We start from the raw sequence: 13,390 nt of genomic DNA, 5'->3' as shown, positions 1-13,390 counted from the left end.
AGCTTGAGAGCCTTTGATCGATCAGCCATCGATTGATGAAAAATTGAATTTTTCAGGTTAAGTCTTTGGACACTTTTGACTCCCTTCAATCGATCAAACCCTTCTCATCGATTGATCGAAACTAACCAAATTAAATCATTTTACTCATTGGACAATTTTGGTCACCCTCGATCAGAACCCATGATCAATTGAGATCACTTAATGATACCCTTGATCGATCGGACTTGATCATCAATCAATTGGAAATCAACAAAATTTGACACATTCAATCGATCAATAACCCTACAGTCAATCAATTGATTGAGCCAGATAAGTTCTATTACATAGTCCGATTTTTCAAAAATTTTATGGATTTTCTTCTTATTTTGTAGTTTTAATGGATTCCATTGCTTATGGAATTGGGTCAAACCCATCCAAAGGTTTTCTCATAGTCGCTTTTGAAAAACCAAAGGATTGCTCATATCCAAATATCTGGCATCAATATCAGGTCATTAAAACTGTTTTCAACAAAACTATCATTAATTATAAAATTTCTCAAATCACTGTGGGAAATCTATTTGTTAATCTAATCTAGGAATCGATGTTTTAACATAATTTAGCCTTAAGATCTACAAATTCATATTTCCTTAGACTGAAATAACTAGATTTCTCACAGTAGATCATCCTAGTTGCAAAAACTTGTTCAAAGACCATTTCCTATTGTTCAAAACTTCTTCCTAGATAAAAATGATGGACGTAGGGTGAATTCATCATATTCATTAGTTGAATCTAAGTTTTTAAAGTAGGAAATTGTATAAAAATAAAGAGGGAAAGATGAAAACTTACTAGCGAAGACTCTTCTTTCACAGGGCTTCTCTCTCTCTCTCTTTATTGCTCTTAGAATAGGGTTTTCTATAAGAATTTTCACAGATTTTTCCTTTAAATAGAGAAAGCCCTAATTATAGAAGATTCCACTAGGAATTGTGGATTTTGGTAAAAAATAAAATAAAATTCCCGTGGTGTGGGGAATCAATCCACTGACCTATCCCTCTACCGTGCATATACTAACTAAGCTAAGTGTTTGGTTTTGATAATAAATAAAAGTCAAATTATTAATTTATTTAGCTTGTGTCTCATGTGGGTCATAAAGAGCATACCCATCACACTTCCTATTATAAAATAAATGATTTTATAAAATATATTTTAAATAATATAATATAATATATATATATAGAGAGTTTTGTAAAAAGCCCTTTTGGGGGGCTTTAAAAATAATCTCATAGGGGAAAGGGAAGAGAAGTTTTCTTGGTTTATATGAAAACAATGGAGTACGTTATTATTTACCTGCATACTCCATGGACCATGGGACTTACGTATTAGTGCGTGCTCGCGCTCGGGGGGTTCGGTCTCGGTTACAAGCTCAGTGCGAGGGCGTGGGCATATGAGGTAGTGTGGCTATAGAGGCGCTAGTGGAACACTTTGCACTGCGCACGTGTGCCAGCAAACTCATACGAACTGAGACAGTCACTCCTCTCCTATACTCCAGTGACTCCAGCAAGACAGCAAGGTTGAACCCTTGCCTGAAGAACAGATCAGCGGTGTGGTCTAGAACGGTTCGATTGAACAAATAGCTGAAGAACAAGAAGAACAGACCAGTGCAGTGGTCTTACTTATAGACATCTTCTTCTCTCCTTTTCTTTTTTGGGATTTTTCTTTTTGGTATTTCCGTCAGACTGTGTAACAGAGTTCTAGTAATGGGCCTTCGTGTTTGCTGAACGTAGACCTACATCATGCTTGTCGTATCCTAGAAGTGCTTTGCTTTGTAACCTATCAGCATACTCAATTCACTTGAGTAGGGGCAAATAACGCTTTAAGGACAGCGTCCCAGACATGCTTCAGCCTGTCCTTATTTCAGATCAACTTGCATTTTTCAAATTCAGTATTTTACAGAAAAAACATTATTCTGTAAAATTTACCAACACTTCCCACCTCTGAAGTCTCCACAGAGTATGTTTACATATCCGTCTTAATAACTATGCATGAGAACCACAGTTTAAGCATCTTGCCTCAGACCTGTACATAATGATTACAACTATAGCAGTGCCCACTTTGACCTCAAACTAAATAATCCAATGGTCAGATGAAAATTGATGATCACGTGTGACTCATTTAATTGGAGTTTTACATCATGCTTTAAGATAAGTTGACAAACCAATGGACAGCGTAGATATACAACAAATACATTGGTAGGCTCACAATTAAGGACTCACCAGCTAATCTGTCGGTGGGGGAGTCAGCTACACAACAAATACATCAAGGTGGACCCATGGTCAGGGCATCACCTGAGTGCTATTTCACCGGCCTCACCTAATCCGCTCTGCATACTCATTTAAACCATGTGCAAAACATCTCAACCGTGGACATTTGTCTCCCCACCTTTTCTCGTGGAGTGACTCGCTTGAGTTACGTATCCACCTTAATTGTCTACATGCACTAATGTGAGTTGACAAATAAGATGGCATATGTATTTCACACAATATTATGGTGGGCCCCTCCTAGCTTCTTCCTGCTGTTGGGTGTCATGGGTAATCTGTTTTCTTCTAATCCCTTTGAAACCTAAGTTTTTAACAGTAGGAATTGAATAATTACTTTGTGGTCCACCTGTACTTTGGATGCGTTTCATTTATTGGGCCATGCCCTAAAATGAACAAACAGATCGAACAGCATGAATATACATTATATGCATTGTTGGGCCCCAATAGTTAAGGACTCATCCACTGAACTGTTATCCTGGACTTGCCGTGGATATACAACACGTGGATTAACTGGGCTCACGGTCAGGAACTCAGCTACTGCGCCGCCACACGCTGATTACCCACGGATGCTTGTGTTGTCTGCTGGCTCCATCATGATATATGTGTTTTACTATTTTCCGATATAAATCATAATTGAAACACACCATGGGAAATGGTAGTGACCATTAAAAAGTTTTTGGAAACAACAAAAGCTTCTGATGAACTGATATTTGTATTTTACATTCATCCAAGTCTTTATGATATAAACAACGGGTTGGATGGCTAATAAACATTCAATTTATCTTGGTAAGTTTTTTACCGTGGGCGTTCATTCACCCCTTTTTTCTTATAGTGGGGTCCAATTAAGAATTGGATTTGCCTCATTTTTTTTTTTGTAAGTCCCAAATCCCTTTTTAAAAAAATAGGTAAATTGCTCGATATGACACATGCATCGTGGTGGGTCCTGCATAGATTTGTACAGCGTGCGGACTCACCGAATCCGTGGACTTACGGAATCCACGTATTGAACATATCCCGCGACTTACCTTTTCAACGGTGGACAATTGCCTCCCTATTTTTTCTCATCGAGTGATCCACTTGAGTTTTGGGTCCACCGTGTTATTGTCCGATGTAGAGCTGACAAAATGGATGGACGGGGTAGATTTCACACAAATATCACGGTGGGTCCCACCTTGCTTCTTCCTGCGGTCGGGTGTCGCATTCAATCCGGCCACGTTCTCTAAATACCTCGAAATACCTCTGAAACCTCACCGTCACACGACGCCAGCTCCCCCACACGCTCGTGTCTGTCTCTCCCATAACCCCGCGCCTCTCTCTTTCTCGTCTGTCTTCCTCACGCTCGTGTCTGTCTCTCCCGTAACTCCGCTCGTCTCTCTCTCTCTCTCTCTCTCTCTCTCTCTCTCTCTCTCTCTCTTCTTCCTCTCTCTCTTCTTCTTCTTCTTCTTCTTCTTCTTCTTCCACGTGATTCTTCTCAGCCCACATCAAGAAGCTTAACATTTTCATTCGGTTGCTATAAGATAGCCGAATCGGAGTTCTCTCTTTCCAGAATTTGAAAGAACGGGAAGTTTTTGTTCTCTCTGACAGGAAGCAGAACAAAAGAGTAGCAATGGCGGCCGAGGTATTTCTTGCCTTTTTCCTTCAAAAATTGGACGGGCAGCTCACGCAGGAACTGAACCTCCTCTCTGAAGCTCGCGAAGGCGTTGAATGGATAAGGGATGAGCTCCAATCCATAAAAGCCTTCTTGAAAGACGCTGAAAAAAGAGGAGATCAGAGGGAAGAAGGTGTTGAGGCTTGGATCACCCAAGTGAGACAGTTAGCCTTCGATGCTGAAGATGCAGTTGATGAGTACTTGATACGGATGGAGATGCAACGCCGTCTTCGTGACAGGCCCATGGGCTGCCTTGCATTTCAAGCCTGCTTCATCAGGCGCTTGAAAGCTCAGCGACATTTCGGCACTCAAGTTCAGAAGTTCAGAAGAATGGCGAAAGAGATTCATGAGAGGAGGGAACACTACCGTTTCCAAATTACACAAGAGACAGCTTCAATTTTGGTGGATGATGGGCATCCGGATCCTGGAGTCGCTGCTCATTGGGTCGAAGAACCAGATATCGTGGGCTTGGAGGATGCGTCGGAGCAGCTTATGAACTTGCTTAAGGAAGAGCAGACGCAGCAACGTACCATCATTTCCATCGTGGGGATGGGTGGTTTGGGAAAGACAACCCTTGCGAAGAAACTATACAAAACTGCAGAGGTGTGTTACGAATGCCATGCATGGATTTATGTCTCTCAGCAATTCAAAATAGAAATTATTTTGAAAGGAATGCTCACAGAATTCTGCAAGAGCAGAAAAGAGTCACCTCCAAGCAGCATGGAGAACATGCCCAGAGAAGAACTGCGAAGGACAATATACAACTACCTGGAAGGAAGAGAGTACGCGCTCGTCCTCGACGATATTTGGGATATTCGTGTTTGGGATTATGTGAAACATGCTCTGCCTCGTGAGGGCAGAGGCAAGATCATCTTCACCACCCGCATGCAAAATGTAGCATCTCCCGTGGGCGAGAGATGTAACATTCATGAACTTGAGCCATTATCTGATGATTTGGCTTGGGAGCTCTTCTGCAGAAAGGCCTTTTGGGACAAAGAACCCAGAGGGACTTGCCCACAGCACTTGATCGATGTGGGAGAAGCCCTGGTCAGAAGATGCAAAGGCTTACCGCTTGCAATCGTGGCGATAGGTGGCCTCATGTCGAAGAAGAGCATGGATGCTTTTGAATGGAATAATGTACTAAAAAATCCGGACTGGGAATTGAGCCACAACGAAGATCTTGCAAGATTGAACCAAGCCCTGCTCATGAGCTACCGTTATTTACCTCCTCACCTCAAGTACTGTTTCTTGTGTTGTGGTATGTTCCCTGAGGATCATGTAATCAAGAGAAAAAAACTGATCCGCATGTGGGTGGCTGAAGGCTTCGTTGAGGAGAGTCCAGGGAAGACGCTTGAGGAGGTCTCAAGTGATTACTTTGTTCAGCTCATTAACAGAAACCTCCTCCAGCCTATCTTTCAAGACCCTACAGGCGAGTTGATAGTGTGTCAAGTGCATGACCTCATGCGTGACATCGCTATCTATATGTTTAAGAAGGAAGGGTTTGGGACAATCATAACAAGCCGAGACACCATCCTGGATGGAAAGCAACGCCATTTAGCAATTCAAAACTGTGAAATTGGCATTCTATCTAGTATGGTCAATTTGAATCCTCGGTCGCTTTTTGTATTTAATGTAAATGACTTTCCTTCCTCATTACTCAGAACGTTATTAGATTTTAAGCTGCTGAGAATACTAGATCTCGATGGCATTCAAGTCAAGAATCTGCCGGACGAAGTGGGTGGCCTAATTCACTTACGGTATTTAAGCTTGAGGAGGACACAGATCAAGAACCTGCCGACTTCAATTGGAAGATTGCATAACTTACAGACATTGGATGTCAGGGATTCCCATTTGGAATGCTTGCCAGCTGGAATAGAGATGCCGATGCAATTGAGGCATCTTCTCTTAGACAAATTCCTTAAGATGCCAAGCGGAGCAATCAACTTACGTAACCTCCAAACATTATCAGGTGCGTTTGTTGATGATAGATTATCGAGAGAATTGGGTCAGTTAACCCAACTTAGGAAATTAAATGTTGAGGTTAAAGAAGAATGTTGTGCAGAACTATGCAATTCCATTAGTCAGTTGCAACACCTGCGTTCCCTCAAAATATGTGCTTTTGATGAGAATGAGCGGCTCCAGTTACAAACAGTGTCGAGGCCTCCGCAGTATCTTGAGAAACTAAAAGTGGGAGGCGTGATGAAGGAGTTGCCGGTTTGGGTGGGCTCTCTCAACTGTGTGCGGGTGATCTTATTTGTTGAGACCCAATTAACAAGTGACCCACTCACAGCTCTAGGACATTTACCCAATCTGGTGTACCTTGCTTTAGGTATCAATGCTTATATGGGGAAGAGGATTGGGTGTATGGTCGGAGGATTTCCTAAGCTCAGAACTTTGGCATTATATGAAATGGAAGCATTGGAGGAGTGGAGCAGCATAGATGAGGGTACCATGCCATGCCTACAGCATCTCACCATTCAAAAATGTCCAAATTTAAAGATGCTCCCAGACGGATTTCGGCATCTTGCCGCTCTTCAAAAACTAGACTTTCAGGACATGGCCGAAGAATTCATGGACAGGGTAAGGAAGGGAGGAGAGGACCACTTCAAGGTCCAGCACATCCCCTCGATTCTCCGTTTTCACGATGGTGATGGGAAATTGGTCTGTGATGAGCTGTGATGACTCACGGAATCAATCATCACGCAATCCAACTTCAAATAAAACACTGTAAGTACCTCTCTCTCTCTCTCTCAAACTCGGGGACGCGGAGTGGGTACTAACCCCACTAATTAGAGACGGACGGTCTTGACAGGGATCTTTCCGGCACACCATAACGTATGTGTTTTATCCACGCCGTCCATCAATTTTGACATATCATTTTATGGCTTGAACCCTAAAAGGAGGCACATCCAAAGTTCAATTATACCACACCATAGCAAGCAGTGCCGACAATGATGCCCACCGTTGAAACCTTCCTAGGCGCCATCCGCTCACAAGTTCACGTAAACTCGATGAAGGAAAAACGTAAATATTAGCTTCATCCAAAATTCAAGCCTCCCAGCTGGATAAAACACATATCATGGTGAACCCACAGGCCCCTTCCATGATCATCGTCTCTAGTTCGGTCCTCGTGAAGTAGATTAGGTGCGGCCCTTACCGTACGTGGGGCCCAACTAGTGACCTACTTTAAATATTAATTAATGTTAATAATAGCTTTCGATGAAAAGTTATTTCAAAAAGAAAAATGAGTTGTCGGTTAGGGTGGTCCCACCGTGGTGCTATTGTGAAATCTAATCCGACCATCAGGTGAGTTATTTAATGTTAGCTTTAGGGTCCTAAATCAGCCGCATCCATCATTACGTCAAAAGGTTATCATCCTAACTATTTCCCTTGGTATAAGGCATTTGAAACAAAAATAGGCCTGCTTTGTAACACTCAGGCCTATCTAATTTTAACATCGCATCTAGTGGTTGGGGTGAATTTCAAATGCTCACCACGATGAATCGTTTAAAAATTAGTAGTCGATGGACATCTCTATTTCGACTGTTTTTATTGGTATGGCTCCCATGAATCATCCGTCAACGTGATTCCTATTTTTCTATGGTATTGACATGGGACTACACATCTAATAGATAGAGTATATCTTAGGTACACATCAAGGTAGGCCCTGTAAGAAATAAAGGGTGGGCACACATCTTTCTTATTCGTTCCCATAAAATACTCTGATAGCGTAGCACCTAGGTACCATTTTATGTGACAAAATTCCAAAGCCCCATCAGGATGCATGTGTTATATCCACACCATTCATCCATCTTTTCATGGCATGAGCCCAAAATATCACACCATTCATCCATCTTTTCATGGCATGAGCCCAAAATATGAGGTATATCCAATGATCAAATGGACAACCTAGAAAGCAGTGTTGAACACCTACCATTGAAAACTTTTTGGTGGCCATAGAAGTTTTGGATCAAGTTGATATTTGTGTTTCCCTGCATCCAGGTCAGTGTGACCTTTTGAGCAGACAAGACTTAAAATAAGCATCATGGTGAGCATGGAGGAAGGTTTTAACAGTAGAGTCATTGCCCCAACTGCTTTCTTTGGTGTACTACACTTAGAAACCTGGATCTGTCTTGTCATTTTTTAGGTTCATGCCATGAAATAATCTAGCAAGATGGGTGAACGGGATGGATATAACACTTACATCATGCTGGGGCCATAAAACTTTGCCACATCAAATGGTACCCGCGTGGTTCCCATGCATTCCAAGTCGGGTTACACGGCAACACCGCTGTGGGTGTTTCCCTAATGGTGGGGCCCACCTTCATGCATGTGTTATACATCCACGGATGTCCATCAACCTACCTTCATGTATGTGTTATATATCAACGATGTCCATCAATTTTTTTCATATCAATTTAGGGCATGACCCCAAAAAATGAAGTGCATCCATATGTCCAGTGGACCACATCACAGGAAACAGTGGTAATTGATCATTAAATAAATATTTTGGTATGACCTTATCAAGAGGTTTATGGCCAATAAATATTACAATGAGCCCTAGGAAGTTTTTAACGGTGGACGTTCAGTTTCCACTGTTTTCTGTTCTGTTGTGTAGTCCACGGGAGATTTGGAACTGCTTCATTTTTGGAACTTGATATGAAAATGTTCGATAAAAACTGATGGATGGCATGGATATATAACACATACACAACGTGGGCTGATGGTCACGAAAGCACCCACTCTCCCATCTTCTGGGAAACATGCACATTTCCTGGGACTAATGTTCACGATGGACGCCCACCCATCATTTTTTTTCAGAAAGTCCACCATGATGTGTACATGAGTTCCACTCTAATCATTGGATGTGTAATCCCTTGCTGAGCATAGTGCCAAAAAATCAGAGTGACGCATGATTCAAGTGGGCCATACCCATGGAAACAGTTGGGAGAGACGTACGTCCACCCTTGATTGCTAAGAGTTCAACATGATGAGCCCATGAAATCCACTCCAACCAGAATCTAAATCTAAGGCATAAAATGCAAGCCCATTCATAAATCAAGTCGGCCATACCAAGGGAAACAGTGTGGAGGTGTGGAGGGTAAGCTTTCCTTGTACAATGTTTTCGATCATGTGGTCTACCTTAACCAGGTATGGAGCTGATTTTCAGCCTCCGGATCTAACAAGGGGTGACTCATCCAATGGTTAGGGTGGATTTTATATAGACATTAAGGGCCTGTTTGGATGGGCCCATCCCATGGGATTAGATTGTATTAGGGTGGATGGCAGGTAATGATGGCTGCATCAGTGGATTGCTGGCAATCCCATGGGATTGCTATATCCAGGGAATCTACCACCGAGTATGTTTGGCCCGCCTGGCCAATCCTGGGATTACGCTCGGCCAATCCCTTCCAATCTGCCCACCCAAACATGTCCCAGGCAAAATAGATGGGATTAGAAGGGATTGGGTGGATTTCAAGGTAATGATGGTGATGTCAGTGGGTGGATTGCTGGCAATCCCATGGGATTGCTCTAATCCAGGTAGAAGTTCAACGTGCCTGTTTGGCACGCCCGGCCAATCCCGGGATTGCTCCTTCCAATCCCTTCCAATACAATCTAATCCCATCCAGTCTGCCCGGCCAAACAGGCCCTAAGGTGGGGGGTATTACAAGCTAGCGAATCCTTTGCTTGTTTGAATTAACCTTTAAAGAGGCAGTCATTTATTAACATTTATTAGCACTTAATTCCTGCTAGCTGTGTGTGAGCATTCTTCTTTCTTTATCTATGTACTCTACATCTACTCTGTACTTTATTTGCCTGAAAATAAGCTTATACAAAATATCTAGGTGAACCATATTAAAACAGTGGTGATCAAACATTCCACCATTAAAAATTTCCTAAGACCCATTGTAATGTTTATTTGCCATCTAACCTACACATAAGGTCCCCCGGTAAATATGGATTAAGGGAAGAAAAACAAATATCGGTTTGATCCAAAACTTTTGTGTCTGATTATAACTTGTTAATAGTCAATCACCACTGTTTCCTATGGCATGGTCCACCTGAGATTTGGATATGCTTCATTTTTGGGATCACGCCCTAAGATGATCTAGAAAAATAGATGGAAGGCATGGATGTAAAATAGCATGCATTAAGGTGGGGCCCACAGTAAAGGCTACACTTGGGTGAGGCTGGGACTGCACGTAATCCACTCCCCCAAACACACCTTCTGTTTGGTCTTTCTTGCTCTCTTCTTTGATATGTCCATGCATTAAAGAATTTTACAATGAACAACCTAGTTAATATGAAATTTATATTCCATACATTTTTTTTTAAAAGGTTTTCAAACACTTACTTTATTAATTACCACCATATATGGTTCAGGTTGACCATATGATTGCAACAGTGTACATGTCAATGATCACTCTTTAAATTATTTCCTTATGTAAAACCCACCTGAATTATGGATGAGCTTGACTTTTAGGCCCCCAGACTAAATATTTGTACAACATCTAATGGCTGGAGTGATTTCATATAATCTTCGTTGTGGGCCTTATAAAAATGGGTCAATGTCTCTCTCCAAACTTTTTTCTTTGGCGTGGCTCACATGAATCACAAGTCATCTTAATTTTTTTGGATCTAGGTCTAAAATACGAATGCACATCTAATGTTCAAAGTAGATTTTACATAAACATTACAATAGGCCTTGCCAAAAATAAAAATCCAGTGCACACCTACGTAACTATACAGAGATTATTTTAAAAAAATGAATTGCAAAGGACTTTGCTCTTAATTTTGATGGGGCTCACCATGATGTTTATGTAATATCCACTCCAATTATTAGATATTAAGTACCATATGAGGCTTGAAGGTAAAATATCAAGTTAATCTGTGATTCTGGTGGGGCACACCAAAGTAAACAATTGGGAGATAGACATCAACTCTTGATTTTTTAAGGAACCACCTTGATAATCATATGAAATCCAATCCAATCACTAGATTCAACACAAACATTTAGGTCTTTCTCCAAAAATTCATACCCATTTGTCATGCACTCGGGACACGCTAATAGATATACCCTATTTCAAATCATGTGGTCCACTTGAATCACAAATGGAGCCTTTTTTAGCCTTGTCGGTGAGTTAACCGTTGGTTGGGGGATTTCACATGAACATCGCGATAGGGTCCACCTACGCTACCCGTCCATGTAGTGCCCCGATTTCATGTAATCAATCAAACAAACTTGTATACATCTAGAAATAATTATCTACCTCATACGAAATATTGCGGAAACTTAGACATCATAAGTTGGTATATCATCACTCGTATTCATGGTAGAAATAATTAAATTTTAGGGACAAAATTTTGTTTAAGGGGGTAGATTGTAACACTTTAAACTTTTCAATACTCAAGTAATGATAGTTCTCGAGTGTTACCCTGAAAGTTAATTTAGTATATACATATGTATGCCACTAATTTAGCCTATCTTAACCTTACATATATTCTCTAACTTGAATTTGACCGTTGAAAATAATTTCTATCTATATATAAAGTCATTTGACCGTTGATTTTTAAGATGAGATTATCATATATCCAAGTATTCTCACTTTTTCATCATAACCAACCATTCAGTCAACTATTCATTACAACGTAAAGATATTGGATCGTTCACTTTGAGTTTGAACCACCCGATCATAGTAAACTAATTACTTGATCTCCACACTTGCTTGTCCACATATCAAATCGAGATACTGATCCGTTTATATTGTTCACCACCTATGAATATGCTCAACACACCATCAAAACTACAACATGAGGAACTTACAAATATGAACAAGTCACTTGAATCTAATAGTTTAGATGTTCTACCTCTTGATCACTCTAAAAAAACCTACTTTGTATTAATCCGTTTATGAAACTAATCATGCATCCACCTACATACATAGTTAGAGTACTAACTATGAAGTTTTTTTTTTTTTTTTTGACATGTCATATAACCATCCATTATGTTGTTTAATATATGTATCTTGCCTTAATTAATGATACTTTTAACTTATTTGGTGAATAACTCTTTAATTATAATGATTTAGATATAAGTTCTTTTAAAATAATTTCTTAGAAATGTACTTTTTACCATGTAAAATCATTAGATTTTTCAAAACTCTCAGATCAACAATAATTATAAAAATGCCATTAACATGAACCATTGAATTTTGTATTGAGTTGACTTTTACTCTTCTCTCCTATTTTATTAAGTTAGCATATTTTCTACTTTTATTATTATTATTATTGAGTTAACTTATTGTTACTTTTATCTTTTATTAGGTTAGCTTTGTGCTATAATTCCCTTATTTTATGGCTTAGGCATGTTATGGAATTCTAAAAATCTCATTATTTGATTTAATTCTCTATTGATACAAGTAATGTTTTGAATGACTCACAAATATATATTTATTGTGGATATAATGCAATCTAGGCAGTGACCCTCTTGGTCGACGTGTAAATCATTGGATGTGGGTAGTTGATGTAAGTAATCTACAACGCGTGTTAATTATCTTTTTAGGATTGAATGTCACAATTAGTCACTTCATGAATAAATCGTGTTATGTAATTCATCCAAACCATGAGTTGTGTCGTCTCAAGGTGTTCACATAAATCCACAGTAGTGTTGGACACACCGACAAATCTCCGTAGTTATAAGATGCGGAGCAAGCTAGATTTTTATCAATTATATTCTATAATATAGTAGTCACTATTTATGATGAGCCACACTTACTATACTAGGCATGCATTCATGTGGATTAGTCGTACATATCGATATCATTCATAATAGTGGAGTACAAAAAGTATCAGAACCCTTATATTATTTTACTTTAAAAAATTACTTGAATTGTATTTATCTTTAAGGATAATCATCACTATGAGTAGTATATTGACTATCTCCAATTATATAGATGATGCAGGTGATGCACTAGTTGAAGATATAGGCGATGCATTCTCCATGTGAAAGACTACAAGTGATGTGAGATTATGTTGTTAATGCTTTAATTTTAGTTTAGCTTTGCTTACGTTTCATGCTATAAATTTGGATATTTGTAATAAACTCCTGCCTGAGTGAGCAATAAATGATTAATTGCACTTTTATGTTTAAATGTAATAAGAATTTTAGTATGGTTGGTTTTATTCTCATGAATGGTGGTTACCTTCATGAATGTGATATAAATGGGAAAAAAAAATGTGAAATTTTAAAGTATTCAATTATTACTTTATTAACAGCTGAAATTCTAAGGCAGAAGTGTAAACTCGACTGTGAAAATTCGGAGTATTACAGTCAATTTTCTCTCACCACTGCCATTAAGGAAGGTAGTGGAATGATAATTATATAAATTAATGAGGTAGCTTTTTGAAATCCTTTTTGAAAAGGGTATCACAATGTAAATTTCATAAT

General features: G+C 39.6%; 1 protein-coding gene across 1 annotated transcript; it reads left to right on the top strand.

Moving 5' to 3' along the window:
- The first annotated feature begins 3,735 nt into the window (after window positions 1-3,735).
- On the top strand, window positions 3,736-13,139 carry LOC131258151 (disease resistance protein RPM1-like). Its single transcript, XM_058259263.1, has 2 exons — window positions 3,736-6,669; window positions 12,897-13,139. Exon 1 carries the CDS (start codon window positions 3,901-3,903, stop codon window positions 6,619-6,621), a length of 2,721 nt encoding a protein of 906 aa, XP_058115246.1. The 5' UTR covers window positions 3,736-3,900; the 3' UTR covers window positions 6,622-6,669; window positions 12,897-13,139.
- Window positions 13,140-13,390: the final 251 nt, after the last annotated feature.

This window comes from Magnolia sinica, chromosome 10 (assembly GCF_029962835.1).
Source record: "Magnolia sinica isolate HGM2019 chromosome 10, MsV1, whole genome shotgun sequence".
NCBI classification, from domain to species: Eukaryota; Viridiplantae; Streptophyta; class Magnoliopsida; order Magnoliales; family Magnoliaceae; genus Magnolia; species Magnolia sinica.
Note: the sequence above shows the minus strand (reverse complement) of the source record. Positions and strands in the feature narration are given on the sequence as shown.